The following is a 14,988-nucleotide window of genomic DNA, read 5'->3' on the forward strand; positions in this document are numbered from 1 at the left end:
GGTACAGCAATCTAGCTACCATTTTTTAGTGCGATACATGTTCTTAGTTCGTGAAGGCTGGCATCGAGATATCGATAACGTATCGCAATAGTTACTCTTACACAGACTCGAAATAGAATGGCAGCACCATCTTGATCTGGGGCATCATGGAAGACCCATCGCACCGCAGGAGCCACATAACTTTGCAGCAGCACGCATAGAAGGATTCACGCTTGTCGGGATTAAAACATCGTTGCGCCAATAATCATCATGTTACGACCCTCCGCCCCACGCGGCCAAGTCGATGGGTAGATGCGACTGAAAGTAGTTCGTCTTGAGTTAGCGACTGTGGGGAACCTAGACTCAGCATGGCAGCCTTCCAGGGTCCTGACGGGGTAGACGTACGATAACGGTAAGTCACCTCTGCAATCTAAACGCCCCGTTCCGCAACCGATGGGCCGGCGAGTATGTCACTTTTCGCATTCTTTGAAGAAGCGCCGTGCCCGTCTTGAATCTGTTCCTCGACTCCATTCGAAGTTACATAGTAGCCCTCATGACTTCCAGCAACAGCAACATCTACTCAACGACCAGGTATCTGGCCCAAGAGCGGACGCAGAACGTCAAGATTCCAGGCGGCAGTCGCTCTACCACACTTTCAGGAGTCAAAGATGCCGACTTCGTTGCAATCGGCCTTGGAGGCACAAACATGCTAGCAATGCTCTGGACGATAGCCATGGGCCGCCGCGCCGTTGGTGTCGACCTCCGCGGTGATCCATTTCTGGGAGTGCACTGGAACATCCGTCAAGATATGTATCATCAGCTGGGGCTTATCGACAAGATGATGTTGGATCGATACGGACTGGACAATCTACCGAAAAGACTAGATGGATCGCTACTAAGCTTGGCAGATCTCTTCTACCATCCAATGACGAAGTCTCGAGATATCATACCAGGAGCCATCATTGAGGGATACGAGAAGGAATTACACATGGTTGGTGAGATTCACAACATCGAATACATCGACGATCGTTGGAAAGATGGCAAACCTCATCGCACAGTTACCACTGTACCTCCGCCAAATATTCCAGAACATCCATGTCCGACCAAGATCCGGACAGATTTGCGAGAGGTCCTCGATGGCCCTTCAACCTTTCAGGCCGCAGCGTTCTCGATCCAACTTCTTCTTCGTCGCTACCTCGAGGCACTGGAGAAGATTGATCTTAACGCTGGCAAGACGCCCAGATGTCGTCTGTTTACCAAACACCGTGTGGTACAGGATGGAAGCGGTCTAGTCCACCTTCCTTGCGGCAGAGTCCAGATCCGAATCGAAGAGGTCACTGAAGTCCAATATCATAATGACCTTCAACGTATCCGCACACCGGGAAGTGACTTCATCGACCTTGGTGTACCAGAGCTTTTCAGCATTGCAACGGGTATCAACTGCCGTGAAGCGGAGCAACTGGGCTTCCAACAACACGACGTTCACGTTGACCACGGCGACGGTCAAGGCGCCAAAGTAGCCCAGGCAGATTTCGTTGCTGGACAGTTCAACATTCTTGTAGACGGACGATTACGCCGCCGCATCGCTTCGGAATTCGACCAACACGGCAACGAGTCTTGGGTTCGACAGATCACGGTTGGCCACGAAGGCGATCCGCGAGTAGCCTGGACCATTGTCGAGGTTCCTGAACATATATCTTTATGTCCCGTCGAACGCGGCCTCGTCAGCGCTGATACCAGTAAAGATTCCGCGGAGTACTTTGCAGCATATCAATTCTTGCTGTACGACTACTACATCTCGCAAGCTTCTCTCGTCCTTGAAATCTCACCCGACGAACTCCGCCGTGTAGCCATGGTATATGGCCCCAAACCTTTCAGCCTCGTCGAGCGCATTGGTACCGACGCACGTATCGCCACAAACGGCATCGTAGCAGGCGACTCCTTCGGCAACGGCCATTTCCTGCATTCAGCAGGCGCCATGTGCGGCATGCTCGGCCACGGCTACCGATTTCTCGAATACTGGCAACGCCGCGCTGCTTCGCACTGTGCCGAATCATCTCTCCGTCTGCTTGCAGACCGTATCAAAGCCGATACGGAAGCGCTATTGGAGGTCAGTGCAAAGGAGTTCAGTCAAGCGATTCCCAGTAACTTTGGTGCGGAGAGGGGGAGGAAAGTTGCGGCTGCTAGTGGGATTGCGGAAGGAAAGAGAGCGAAGGTCAACGCGAAGAGGGAGAGAGGGAGGAGGTGGGATCAGGCGCCGCTTAATCCAACGGACTGGAGGAGAGTGTTCATGCGAAATGGGCGGACTTGGAGTGATAAGTTGCCGAGGATTGACGAGAGGCATCCAGCTTCGAGGGTGGAGAAGGCAAAACTTTGAGCTGCACAACTCCCAAAACCCTTAGTACTATAAGAATCCTCGTATGGAGACAATTTCATTTAATACATAACTTTCTCTTTGATAACATAAATTGATCTTCATCTGTATCGTAGGTGATCAGCCTTCGTCCACGAAGTTCTCCCATTCCATCATAAACAGGCTGTTTTTATCGAAGCGTTCAATATCCTCCAAAATGGAAGTTGCAGGAGGTGCCGGCTCTAAGGGTGGCTGGGGTGACTTGCGGGGGTTTCCAGCTTTCTCGAGATTGAGGAAGTTCCTTTTTGGAAAGATACATACATCGTCCCAACGGAATACATCTCGCAACCGATCAAAGGCAATGCGCACACGACAGAATTGGGGATCCCTGTCACAGATACCAACGCTCCATCCTTCGCTGTCTACATACCAACGGTATGACTTATCGTTAGGGTCACTCTTCAAACGTAGCCCATTCGGCTCTTGCATCAGGACCTCGCGCACTGCGTGAACGAACGGAACTGGGCCCATATGACGCTGTTGTATGTAATCTCCAAGTGAACTTTGCCGGAACAGTCTCCCAAACTCCTGTACTAGGTATCGGAAGCATTCATACTGTATTCGAGACGATAGGGGTACAGTATCGGAACGGGGACGCAAATAACGAATCGATTCAGAGGAGTATGTACCAATATGGTCTCCTGCGAATGACAACATCAATCGCCGCGTAGAAGTTTGCGGTTCGGCAGCATTCTGATTGGGAGCAGGTGTAAGACTTCTTGCGACCAAAGCTGCTACGCAAATGCACAGCTCGTTTGGATGTCTGAGAATATGGAATGCCAGATCTGACAAGCGCATCTCGTAGTCAACCTCTAGCTTATCTGATTCGTGGCAAATTCCTAGTAGAGCGAAAACGCGATCATGGGGTATCGAACATTGTTTGTCACGGAACCAGTGCAACAATAAGAGGAGACTCTTGCCGCGCAGAACTGCGTGCCCATCATGACTTCCGAGCGTATCGAATTGTTCGAATGGTGTCTGCCAGATGTAGACAGGAATCTGATGTATTCTTTCGCAGAAATGTCGCAGCGGAAGTGTTGTGGCGTCCAGTGATATGATGACGCTGTTTGCTAGGATGATCTCTTGTATGACCCAAGCCCGGTTCCAATAGTCATTATGCAAAACATATCTCGTTACAAGCTCGGTCTTTCTCCGCAGATCAACAACTGCGCCGGGATTGTAGTAGGAGGGAGCAAATTCTTTCGCAAATACTTCGGCTATCTGACCAGCGTCCGACGTCTTCCCGAGCCATATGTGGACGCGCCATGCGTTGGCGTAGATTTTGCCCATTTGAGCAACCTGGTAATTTCTCTCTGAGTTGTCGAATTGGTTTATACACAAGGCATCGATCCAATAATTTTCTTTTGTGAAGTGCGACATATGATGCTCTGTGGAGACCGCATGTAGAAAGTCGTGCAGATTCTGACGTACAATGAATGGTTTTCCGTTTAGCATAATGACTTTCAATGTGGAGGTAGACGTATCGCCCCATCGATAGGATAAACAAGTGTATCTGGCATTGGTAGTCGTATTCGATATTTCACACCGAACATGGCCTTCTGCAGAAAGGCCACTGTTTATTCTAATGAGCCTGATCGATGGTTGTGTATGATCCAAGGGCTCATGCTGGAAAGCAGTAGGGTCGCTTGACGGCACTGAAGTCGCCATCATGCCCCCGGAAGTTGACTCAGCGTACGATGATATGTCGCATATTATCGAAAGCTAGTGTTAGAGCGTCAAATCTCTGACAACTTCATCAGTGTGTCGAAAACGTCGCAATTTTGCACGAAAGGTGCTGAGGAGCAGTAAACGAGGCTAAAGGTCGATATGTGCTGCCCAAACGAATGCAGACTACAAGCGGCAATCGCTCCCAGCTGCACGTTATCTAAGCAACACAGAACTAGTAAATGATAGTTAGAGTGATAGAAGATGAGCCGAGTAGAGTGAAGGTACGAAACTCTGCAGGCGTGGACGCAGCTGAGTGTGGAAAGCGGGGCTCTCCACGCGGGTCAAGGCGATCAGGCCCGTGGGAGGAACATCAGAACTCAAATGCGAGACACGCCCTGACGCGCCCGCGTCGAAGCATGGCGTCTTGATTTCGCCCAAAATTACTTCAGATTTCGCTTTGTAACTATCGCAGCATCTCGATCAGGATTGTGACTATGAGCCAAACTGTTACCTTCTCTCCACATCATTCCATCCTCACCTTGCGTCTCCTCTCGATGACAATCGCAACCACGATCATATATTACAGCGACTTCGCATGCCTGCGCGTACTTTCACGACACCATCGCCATCCTACAACCTCGACATCATTCAACAACACTACTAGTCGGCGCCACCCGACACATGCGCCTAGAAGCAAGCCACCGAACAACAATACGCTGACTATTCCCCGCCTCTGTCGATTTTGTCAGATACGAAGGCATATCTCTCGGGCACCGCCTCCCACCTCTTCCCTGACGGCGTTCAACTTCAACTATGACCCCATTTACATCACCTTAACCACTCATCTCTCTAATAGCAAGAACCCACGAGCTGTAACGGTTTCAGGGTCGTCTTGTAAACATATGCTGCTCGATCCTTTCCTCCCAACAGTGTTTGGCCCCCAGCTGCATGCGGATACACGCACACGGTTAAGTTTGCTCTTTGATGCCACTGACATCGCGACGTACCACGGCATTTACAATCCTACAAACGTCGAACAATTATTTGATTATCAATCAATTACTACTGGAACGAACGGAATCGTAAGCTTACTCCGATCCTGTCTCAACGATAGACCTTATTATGAGACTACCGACTATTCAATCTCTCTCGGATCCACTATGCTTGGACGCACTGTCTAGGTGCTAACGGATTTGATGCTTGAAATCACGCCAGGGGATGTCGCCTCCAGGATTTCAGTAAGCTCTTTCCACAATTGCTTTTGTGTGTGCAATCCCTGTTCGTTCTTGGCCCAGGTGGGGACCCACCAACTATCGGTCCTGTCAGTAGAGTTCAAGATATAGCTCAACACACGTAGCTTACTCTTTGATATTGCAGCCGGAGAGAAATCGGCCGTGGCTGTCGTTACCAGCGACGACACCGTGAACCGTTGTACGGCTGCCTTCCTCGGCTGTCCGCGCAAAAAGGAACCGAATCGTACCGATCAAAGCACGAGTGGCGGCGCTTGTATCTTGGGCAAGACCAGTCGAGCATACGCCAGGTGCAGTCATGTTCATGATCACGTTGGTTTTCTCGACAGTATACAGAGAGGCCCATTGACGGGTGGCGTATAGCTGCACGAGTTTGGTCAAAGGATAGCTTTATAGACGCGTTAGCCGTCATTCCATACAAACTTTGGTTTTGTGAAGTTGTTTCATCGGAGGAGCACATGAAAGAGGTAATGAACTCACCGGTCCGCGACTTTAGCATCGTTCAGGTTCGCTAGAATATTCTCTGGTCCACCCTTCTCTAGCTCTTTATTTGCTTGGAACGCCAGTACACTACCAACCATGACGATGCGCGGCGTGGTGTTGAACGTTTGTGCCGTGTCCTGTAATTTCGGCATCAATAGCGCGGCCAACAAGAACGGGCTGATAACGTTGACTGTCATACAACTCTCGTGGCCTTCGGCGAGGACAAACTTGTCCGTCATAACTCCGGCGTTCTCGATAAGAGCATCAATTCGCTCTAGTTCTGAGGCTTTGGCTGCAAATGCTTTCACGGACGCGAACGACATAAGGTCAAGCTGCCAGACCTTAATCGCATTCTTACGCCCAGTTGTGTGCTCGATGTCTGCCTTCGCTGCCTCACCTGCCGAAATCTTGCGACTCGAAATGATGACGTGGGCTGCGTTTGCTTTGACTAGGTGTCTTGCTGTCTCAAGCCCAAGTCCGGTGTTACCACCCGTCACAATGTACGTCTTTCCACCAACATTTGCGCTGTTGATGAGGATAGGCAGTTTCTTGTACTGCTCGCCGATGATGTCGAATTGAGACATTCGGGCAACGTCCGAAAAGTGATACTTCGTTGCGAGAGAAGTGTTTGAGTAGAAGTGTGTTGTTGAATGGAGTCTACAGAAGAATTGAATATGGATGATGTACGCTAGTGGGTGCTGCAGGCACCAATAACAACATGAGATGGATCTTTTCTTTGAGAAGGTGGTAAACAAACGTTTGCTCGTCGAAGATATGAAGTATGAAAGATTTCCGGAGACGCGGTGATAAGCAACCACAGATTTACGGAGTTATGGATGCAAGGTCCAGATCTGAATGTAAGGGCAGCTGAGGTCTCAGTTTAGCATGTGTAGAGGATACCGGCGGGGAGAAACTGAGGTACAGCAAAAACCAGCTCGTCCGTTATCTCCGCTACGCATGCGCCTCTCCAACGCCATTCAAGTCCTTTTGTACCACCACACTGGGAGTAGGCCAATTAGATACCAGCAACTGTTTCGGCGTTAGCAAAGCTGCTTGACCGAACCATCCCTTTAACTTCATGGACCTGGCACTAAGATGGTAATTTGTTCACTATTCGCAGTACAATCATGTTTCCAAATTGCGCTCGCAGCATTCAAGTAATACCATTCGTGCTCTAGATGCTAATCTACTGCGTAATAACACCATCCATGGTTAGTTCTTCATCCAACCCAACGTAGTACCTGATCCAGTTAAAGATGTAGTTGTGCCACAGCAAACTGTTTTGTCTACTAGTAACCCAATGACCCTCATCAGGGAAGTGCAAAAAGCGCGACGGTACGCCCAAACTCTGCAGAATGTTGAATGTCTGCAGTCCTTCAGCCTGCACAACACGGTAGTCCAGATCGTTGTGGATGATGAACTGCGGTGTGCTAGCATTGGCAAAATGAGGGAGAGGGTCCCAGAGTTCGTAGTTCTCGCGGTCATCCCAGACAGTACCGTTGTTGTCGCGTTGGATGAACCAGAGTTCGTCGGTAGCGTAGGAACCGACTTGGTTGATCTTTCCGTCGTGACAGACAAGGGCCTTGAACTCACGACCTAGATCATGACCTTGGATCCAGTTTGTCATGTAGCAGCCAAACGACGCACCGGCGGCGATGGCGCGATCGGTATCGACGTAGTCGACGTTGTCGCGGAGGTGCTCGAAAACCTTGACAAGATCGGTGTAGGGAGTTCCGCCCCAGTTTGCTTGGATCTTGTTGGTGAAGGCCTGACTGTAAGATGGGGATCCAGTGAATTGTGTGGCAGTCACAACGAAGCCTTGGTCAGCCCAAAGCCTCAGGTTCCACCGCACGCTCCAGTTGTCACCTTGAGTAGATTGAGGACCGCCGTGGATGATGAATGCGAGAGGGTACTTCTTGCTCGGGTCGAAGTCGGTAGGGTAGAAGACGAAAGTCTGAATATCGTCGCCATCGTCGTTGGTAACCCAGAAGTTCGATACGGAGTCCGACGTGAGACCCTCAAGCTCCGCATCGACTTCGTTGGCAGAGAAGAGAACGTGCTTGTCTTGACCAGGGTATTGCTTGTAGAACATACGGCTAGTCCAGGAAGCGGCCGCGGAGACGAAAGCGCTGCCGTCAGGGAGGACGGCGAAGTCGGAGAGAACAGTGTCGGGGCCAGTGAAGTTGACAGGTGTGAAGTCAGCTGGCGCGTCCTGAGGAACAAGCCAGAGGCGGACAGAAGCGTGCAGCTCCGAGGTGACCCAAAGGTCGACATCATCTGGACTCCATTGTAGACCGGTGGGGCTGGAATCCCAGTCTTCAGCGACTGAGTGAACTTCACTGTTCATGCCATCAATCTCAGCAACATATAGCTTGTACTTGTCAGACTCATAATCGATGCCATCCTGTTGGGTGTAGGCTAGCTTGCTGCCGTCGTGCGACCAGACAGGAGCGCCAGATGCACCCTGTGCGGTCTCGGGAGCGGTGGTGCCGGGTCCATTGACTGGCACGGCGACCTCAGATCCGTCGAATGGAACAACATAGATGTAGCTCGCGGTGTAGTTCGCCTTGGGAAGATCAGGAGACTTGGTGCGGAAGGCAACCATGCTGCCATCCGGAGACAAGTCATAGTCGGCTGGGTCGCTCGAAGAACCCTGCACTGGGCTCTCGGGGCGTGTGACTGTGTAGTTCATGCCGGAAAGCAAGTTCTTGAGCTCGCCTCCATAGCTGTAAGTTCCGTTTCCGCCATTGAGGACTCCGCTGAAAACAGCTACGCGTTCGGCAGTGATGTAGTAATCCCAATGCCTTATGAAATTGCTGTCGTACAACTGACCAAGACTCTTCGGGGCAGTCACGAGCTCAGGGTTGTACGCGGTTCCATTGCTCTCGTAGGCAAGGCAGTTTCCGACAAAGTTGATTCCTGAGTCGGTCTTCACAGCCTTCAGCCCGGAGAGAGGAGCATGCAATGATGCCACCAGTGTTGGCTCAAAAGAGTCACCGCTGAGATCGGCAGTATAAAGAGTTACTCCTCCGGGAATCTCCTCGTTGGTAGCGTTGAGGTAGAGGATACTGTCCTCCGTATCGCCGACCCATACCACTTCCGAGGCGTCGCTTCCAAAAGGTGCTTTTGTGATGTTACCAGACTCGGTGTCAATGAAGTACCAAGAAGTGCTGGATTTCTCGGACGTCCAATTGAACTTGGTTTCTGAGAACAAGGCACGATCCTATCCCGTTAGCGTTGGTTTTAAACATCTACGCATATACGTACTCCCTTCGGGCTGAGACTGCCGGTACTTCTGCGAGGTGCAGCAAGCATGCCCCTGACTACAATTAGAATTCTATTGCGGTAATATCCAGTAAGACATACTCGACGGTAATGGCTTTAGCAGACCCCAGAAAGAGGCCAGCAGCCACAAGCGCTGTCTTCATCGCCATCTTCTCGTGTACAATCCGAGACGGTGTGAAGAAGTCGGAAGTGCAGAAAGAACTTCTAAAGAACCATGTCCGCCTGAGATGCTGTTATATGCTGTCCGGGTTCTCGGGCGGCGTCACAACATGCGGAGCGGAGCATCACAATCGCTGCCAAGATCTTACATGTACGCACCTGCCTTATTAGCTGTGTGCCAAGGAAGCTTTCCACGGCTTAACCGACTTTTATTGAGCCGGCATCTGGGCGGACGTTGGCCTTGTGCATTCTGGACAATGACATCGCTGATAGGAGCGGGGTCCTTGGTGATACGCATGTTGTGGTTACACGACCTGCCAGATGGAGCTTGATATGTTGCCGGCCTGATGAGCATATGGGTGGCAGGAACGCGACGGATTGCCAAGACGCAAGGTACCGTGTTCCCGGTCGAGAGGCACAAATGGCGTCATTAGCAAAAAAGAAACCGGCTTGTCTCTGCAGATTCAGCCGTTACCTTGACTAGCTTTCTAATCTCAATAGGCAGGATGATGTTTGTGCTTCGAGAAACTTTGAAAAAGGAAGGGAAGAGATGAGCGCGTCAGATCCGCGACTTAGAGGAGATTAGCGCATCATGGACGCAGACACGTGACGAACAACGAAGCTTCCCAGCCTCCCGACGTCCTAAGGACGTTCCCTACAATGCGACAGCCTAAGCATGGCATATTCCCTTCGCGGAGTCTTGCCGAAACCTTGAATCACTAAAGATTCCGACACTTATACGGTCATGTCTGTGATACGGCCAGGAATCATGCCATCTTCCATCACGGGCTTAGTTTTGCACGGCTGGTTCCAACGAGGGTTTGACATAATTTCATACGTTCAATAATGACTGTCATATCACAAGCTTTCCCGCTCTTATATTGCCCCTTAGAAAAGTTATAGCCATCCGCATCCAAACGATTATCGAGAAGCCTACTTCCACGTGCTAGCAACGGTGGCTGTGCTTGAACATCCCTTCGGCACGGTATACACACGGTTAGCACCCGACTCGTACGTCACGGTACCACTGCTCTCGACCTTGATGAACTTGTACTCGAAGCTGGTGCCAGCCGGTAAGTTGATCTTCGTGGACCAGAGCGGATTCGCGCTGGTGTACTGGCTCGCAGAGAGCGCGGGTGCAGAGGCTGTGTTCCAGCTACCAAGTTGGGCGATCGACCCAACAATCTTGACTGTCTGGCTCACAACCGTCGTGGTCTTGGAGTCGAATGTCACAGCTACAGTAGCAACGGGTGTCGCGCAACCGCTGGGTACCGCTGTGGAAGTCGGTTTCGTCGTCGTCGTTGGGGCTTTGCTCGAAGTGGGTGGGGTGGAGCCGCCTGAGCCACTGCCAGTGATCTTGATGTCCGCGCAAGTCAAGTAGACCTGTGGAGTCTGGAATGAGTTCCACTTGAAAGACAATAGCGTGTGGTTGCTCGTGTAGTTGGGTATCTTGATCTTTGAGCTGACGGTGTATCCGCCGGCGATGCTGGTATAGCACGAGTTAAGAGCTGCGTTGTCGACGCTCCTGCACTTCGAACCGTCATTGAAGCCGCCACCTTTTTGGTATCAGTCGAAATGTCCTTGGTCAAACAGGTGAAGATGCACTTACATGTGAACCAGTCGTTCCTCCAGCAAGCTTGGCCCTGTTGACAGTCGGAGTTGTAACCGCACGTCTGGCCAGGAACATCGGTACACTTCAGCTCACCGGCCTGGAAGCAGTCTTCCGCTGCCTGCTTCTCTGCCTCAGTCGGAAGGTACCCAGGGGTTAGGAGCTTGTCGACAATGGCCTGGTTCTGGCATATGCGGTAGCTGAACATGCCGCCATGGTCACCATTGGCATCAAGGCACCATTGTACATCCACCACATCACCGCCTTTGTAGGTGATGATGGGTTGTGAACCCCAGCGAGGGCCGGGCTGGTTGTAGTCCACAGATACGCGAGCGTTGTATCCGCAAGGGCCCGAGCGACCCACCTTTGCGGCGTCAAGGTCTGGCCATGCTGTGACGGGTTCGAGGATAGTACACTCCGGGCAAGTATCTGCACCAGACTACGATGTGTCAATGACCGTATTCAGACATGTCAACGCTTAGCACACTCACTTGCGCATTCAAGCCAGTTCGGCTCATCGGAGAAGAGAGGTAGCCATGTGCGTTGGCCGTTGCCACAAGGGCGAGAAGAGATGTAATCTTGGAGAACATAATGGAAAGAATGCCGCCTTAACGGATCTTGTGGAACGAAGGAAGCTGTGATGGATCACCACTTGAGCGATTGAATGACCTGGCGAGAAGCACAAAGATGCATTTCTCTGGTAGTTATATACCACATCATCCTTTGCGATCTCATGATCAGCGGTTTCCATATCCTCTTCGAACACGGCGATCTTCCGTCCCCTGCTCTGAGTAGTCTGTCACACCCTTGATGGGCGTAAAGATTCTTAGAACTTCTATTGGGTCTAAGTCGGCCTACAGGTATTTCAAACACTCGGCTGACTAGATTGGTTCCGCCGGAGAAGAGATGGTGATGCATCCTCGATTACTTCCACGAGTTTCGCGAGCCGCATTGCATTAGTATCTCCGGCTCATACCCATGTGCCGTACCCCAGATTCGTGGAATATTCCTCTGCGAAGTGTACCGACCCGCTTAACGCTCAGAGTACCGGAGCGCGTCCGTCTTCTTCCCCAGCCGTGACCGAACAATGTACAGCGCTTCGGCCACTTACCGCATTCATCGTAGTCGTTGCAATGACCAACTACGCGATTGGCTCGCTGTCGGGATGGTTTCAAACATACTAGCTCATCTAGGTAGCTAAGATGACTAGCGTTGGAAATTGATCATGGGGACTATAATGCTGTCCGGCCCGCACCTTCACATCGAAAAGCATGTTGATGCACCCCACAAAATAGGGATTCTACTCCTGGGTAATCAAACTATCCATAGAATCTAGTGCATATGCGTTTCACTAGCATCAGCATGGCCATATGGCAATGCAAAGCGTAAAGTCGCGTAAAATGTCGGCTACCCCTACTGCTTCTACGCCTGTTCTGACTCCACACGTAAGCTAGGAAGAGAACAATACTGGACAAGGTCTGAGATTACAGGTTTTCGAAGTACAGTTTGTTTCGTACAATCATACTATCATGATCCAATTCTGTACATGACTTGCATCTCAGATTCCACGCTCCTTGCACTCTGCGTTAAACGCTTCCATTTGCTTCATTTTCATATCATAAAATGCCTTTAATTCGTCCTCCATAGCCTCATGTAGCACCTCCTCCCCAGGCTTATGTAGTGCAGCCTAGTAGACAGCATCGATAGTTCAGCTGTCATTCATCGCAAGGTTGAACCAAAATCCACCGGAGATCCATGAGTCTCGCATTGGAACGGATAGTAACGCCACAGGTCCGTCCGTGGCTTTCTCCTTCTCCACTTTCTCCATCACTTGTAGAAATTGCTCAACATGCGGCTCAAGTCTTGATTTTAGTGCTTCAAAATCGAAGCCACGGTCAATCCACTCATCTGGTTGCAATGAAGTGAGCCACCAGGGTGGGCCATGGGCGAATTGCGCGGGCAGCGCATTCCAAAATTCGAAATCTACAACAGCTTTGATGTTGAGATCTCCGTCTACGATCATGTTCGATGGGCAAAAATCATAGCAGTAGATCTTGAAAGGACTTGTGTTGTTGTTGGTGTAGAGAAATCTGTCTATGGACTGCTTGAGACGATGACGGGCAATGAAATACCTCCTTGCATCTTCGAGATTGCCCACTGCGTTTCGATGAGTATGGAGATGATTCAGATGCTGGTCGGCGAGCTGACGAAAGTACATCCTTGGCGAGCTACAGCATGAAGTGGGGAAAAGTTGGGTTGGATAGTTCGAAACATCGGTTGCTAAACTATTCATGTGGTCTGTGAGAGGCCGTTCGGTGACCACCCAATCACGTGTGTGGCTTCTGCTGATGGAACCGGCTGCGCTGAAATCCAGTTGATAAGTTTGCAGCAGATAGTCATCTATCTGGGTGTAGGCATGAACTACTCTTGAGTCGCCCAAATCTTTCCAAAGATCGACTTTGCCATCTTTGGTTTCCGTAGGTTGTTTTAATGCTTCCATCAATCGCCTTCCTTCGATATATTCCATTATGATGAACGGCCCGATCTGCGATGGGCTATCATCAGTCATACCCCAGGTATAGATTGTTGGCAAGGGAATCGTGGTTTTCTCTCGAAGCAGAGACACGATTTGAATTTCATTCCGAACTTTCTCCTCTATGAAACATACCGCGGTAAGTCCTGGTTTTGAGAAGCGTATCACATATGTGGGCTTTGCGCTGACCTTGAAGATCAAGCATATGTTGTAAGATCTTTCAAGATAGCCGCCAAACTCTCCAGCCACATGGCTTTTGAGTCTCTTGGTCACAAATTGGATAATTGCCTCCTTCGCAGCGTCAAGCTTTCGCTTCCAATCCTCGTATGTCCGGTCCGCATAGTCCAGAGCTAGGTCGTCGCATAGCATTATCTTTGCGGTGAGGTCAATCAAAAGACCTCAGGTGAAAGCATTCAGAAGCAGATTAGTGAAAGATACAGTGTTGTTTCGGGATCTTTGGTAGATAAAGAAGTTACATCTACGCGTAAAAGACTGGGTCGGACCGGTTATGACACGTCTGATTAGCTATTCCATTCATGACATAGCGGCCTGTCAAGTAATGCAATTTTACGGCACGGCAAACGCTGCTTGGGTGATGACAACATAGGGATTCGACGCCAATTGAAACCGTCCACTTCCTGTCGTAAGGCAAACCAATACTACATCGCCCATGACTGAAGGCCTGTTTACTTGGGGCTGAAAAGCTCATTGCGCGCATTCGAGATCATCTAGCTAAGTAGTAGTTCCTCCGTAGAACACAAAGTATTCAAAAAGCACACAAATGGTTTACTGCAAAACTCATGAGAACTCACCTCAATGAATCATTCCAAGAGCTACTTTTGTATCGCCACGATGCCCTGTTATCATGTCGAAAGTCGCCTTTACTTAATGAATTCTCACCGAAGGCAGTCTCTGTTTTGCCCACCTCGTTACTCAGCCGAACAATTCCTGCAAATCCTGTAACAAGAAATTAGCTCAAAGCTATCATCTGTCCGCTGATGCACAACACTTCGTTTATGCGAGCCTGTTTTTATTGATGGTAGACTTTGTCTTATTTCTTTCTGGTTGGAAAGAGATAGAGGTAAAGCAACGGCACGTAGCTTCCATCTGGTTGTTCCCATCGAGCTTGCAATCTCTAGAATTTGTTTTCTACCCTCCAGCAATTTGGCTGTGTTCTGGGTGGATCTTTGCCCTTCTTGGTCTTCATCATATTCATATAAACACTTGTTTCAGCCATTTTCACATTGCAAATTCGTGTTTTCTCTAAAGCATTTCTAACTATGTTGCTCCATTTGAGTATTAGTAAAGTCCATACCGAAAACCATTCATGTCTCTCCCATTCTTCCTTCGTTCGAATTCCAATACCTCGAGCCATTCTTTGTTATCAACTAATGCGCTTCGTATACGCCCAGATATTGGATCATCCCTCCACAAGTATTTCCTTCCAATGCTTATGAGTGGTGACGATCTCAAGGCTTTTACTGCATCCAAGATACTTGCGGAGTACTGCTTCCACGAAAAACGCTCGTACTCGGCAGGGCTTTGCTTTTCTGCTGGTCCTGACGGCTGCGACTGAAGACGAACAAAAAGGGACGAAGAATCTGTGGCC

At 50.0% G+C, this 14,988-nt stretch overlaps 6 protein-coding genes across 6 annotated transcripts; 1 reads left to right on the top strand and 5 right to left on the bottom strand.

The window, feature by feature from the left end:
• Positions 1 to 532: 532 nt before the first annotated feature.
• AA0111_g10613 (hypothetical protein) lies at positions 533 to 2,356 on the top strand (the record flags this gene model as incomplete). The annotated part of the gene is made up of 1 exon (XM_028644384.1): positions 533 to 2,356. One exon carries the CDS (start codon positions 533 to 535, stop codon positions 2,354 to 2,356), a length of 1,824 nt encoding a protein of 607 aa, XP_028501842.1.
• A 117-nt stretch (positions 2,357 to 2,473) lies between these two features.
• AA0111_g10614 (hypothetical protein) lies at positions 2,474 to 3,847 on the bottom strand (the record flags this gene model as incomplete). Its single annotated transcript, XM_028644385.1, has 1 exon — positions 2,474 to 3,847. The coding sequence occupies one exon, from the start codon at positions 3,845 to 3,847 to the stop codon at positions 2,474 to 2,476; it is 1,374 nt and encodes a 457-aa protein (XP_028501845.1).
• Positions 3,848 to 5,237: 1,390 nt separating this feature from the next.
• Positions 5,238 to 6,377, bottom strand: AA0111_g10615 (hypothetical protein; the record flags this gene model as incomplete). Its single annotated transcript, XM_028644386.1, has 3 exons — positions 5,238 to 5,370; positions 5,423 to 5,698; positions 5,791 to 6,377. The coding sequence occupies 3 exons, from the start codon at positions 6,375 to 6,377 to the stop codon at positions 5,238 to 5,240; spliced, it is 996 nt and encodes a 331-aa protein (XP_028501844.1).
• Positions 6,378 to 6,979: 602 nt separating this feature from the next.
• AA0111_g10616 (Dipeptidyl-peptidase 5) lies at positions 6,980 to 9,227 on the bottom strand (the record flags this gene model as incomplete). Its single annotated transcript, XM_028644387.1, has 3 exons — positions 6,980 to 9,016; positions 9,061 to 9,112; positions 9,160 to 9,227. 3 exons carry the CDS (start codon positions 9,225 to 9,227, stop codon positions 6,980 to 6,982), a joined length of 2,157 nt encoding a protein of 718 aa, XP_028501766.1.
• A 943-nt stretch (positions 9,228 to 10,170) lies between these two features.
• Positions 10,171 to 11,436, bottom strand: AA0111_g10617 (hypothetical protein; the record flags this gene model as incomplete). Its single annotated transcript, XM_028644388.1, has 3 exons — positions 10,171 to 10,793; positions 10,847 to 11,285; positions 11,338 to 11,436. 3 exons carry the CDS (start codon positions 11,434 to 11,436, stop codon positions 10,171 to 10,173), a joined length of 1,161 nt encoding a protein of 386 aa, XP_028501765.1.
• A 1,118-nt stretch (positions 11,437 to 12,554) lies between these two features.
• AA0111_g10618 (hypothetical protein) lies at positions 12,555 to 13,748 on the bottom strand (the record flags this gene model as incomplete). Its single annotated transcript, XM_028644389.1, has 1 exon — positions 12,555 to 13,748. One exon carries the CDS (start codon positions 13,746 to 13,748, stop codon positions 12,555 to 12,557), a length of 1,194 nt encoding a protein of 397 aa, XP_028501768.1.
• Between the last annotated feature and the right edge of the window lie 1,240 nt (positions 13,749 to 14,988).

Source organism: Alternaria arborescens (assembly GCF_004154835.1).
Source record: "Alternaria arborescens strain FERA 675 chromosome Unknown contig_37, whole genome shotgun sequence".
Classification (NCBI taxonomy): Eukaryota; Fungi; Ascomycota; class Dothideomycetes; order Pleosporales; family Pleosporaceae; genus Alternaria; species Alternaria arborescens.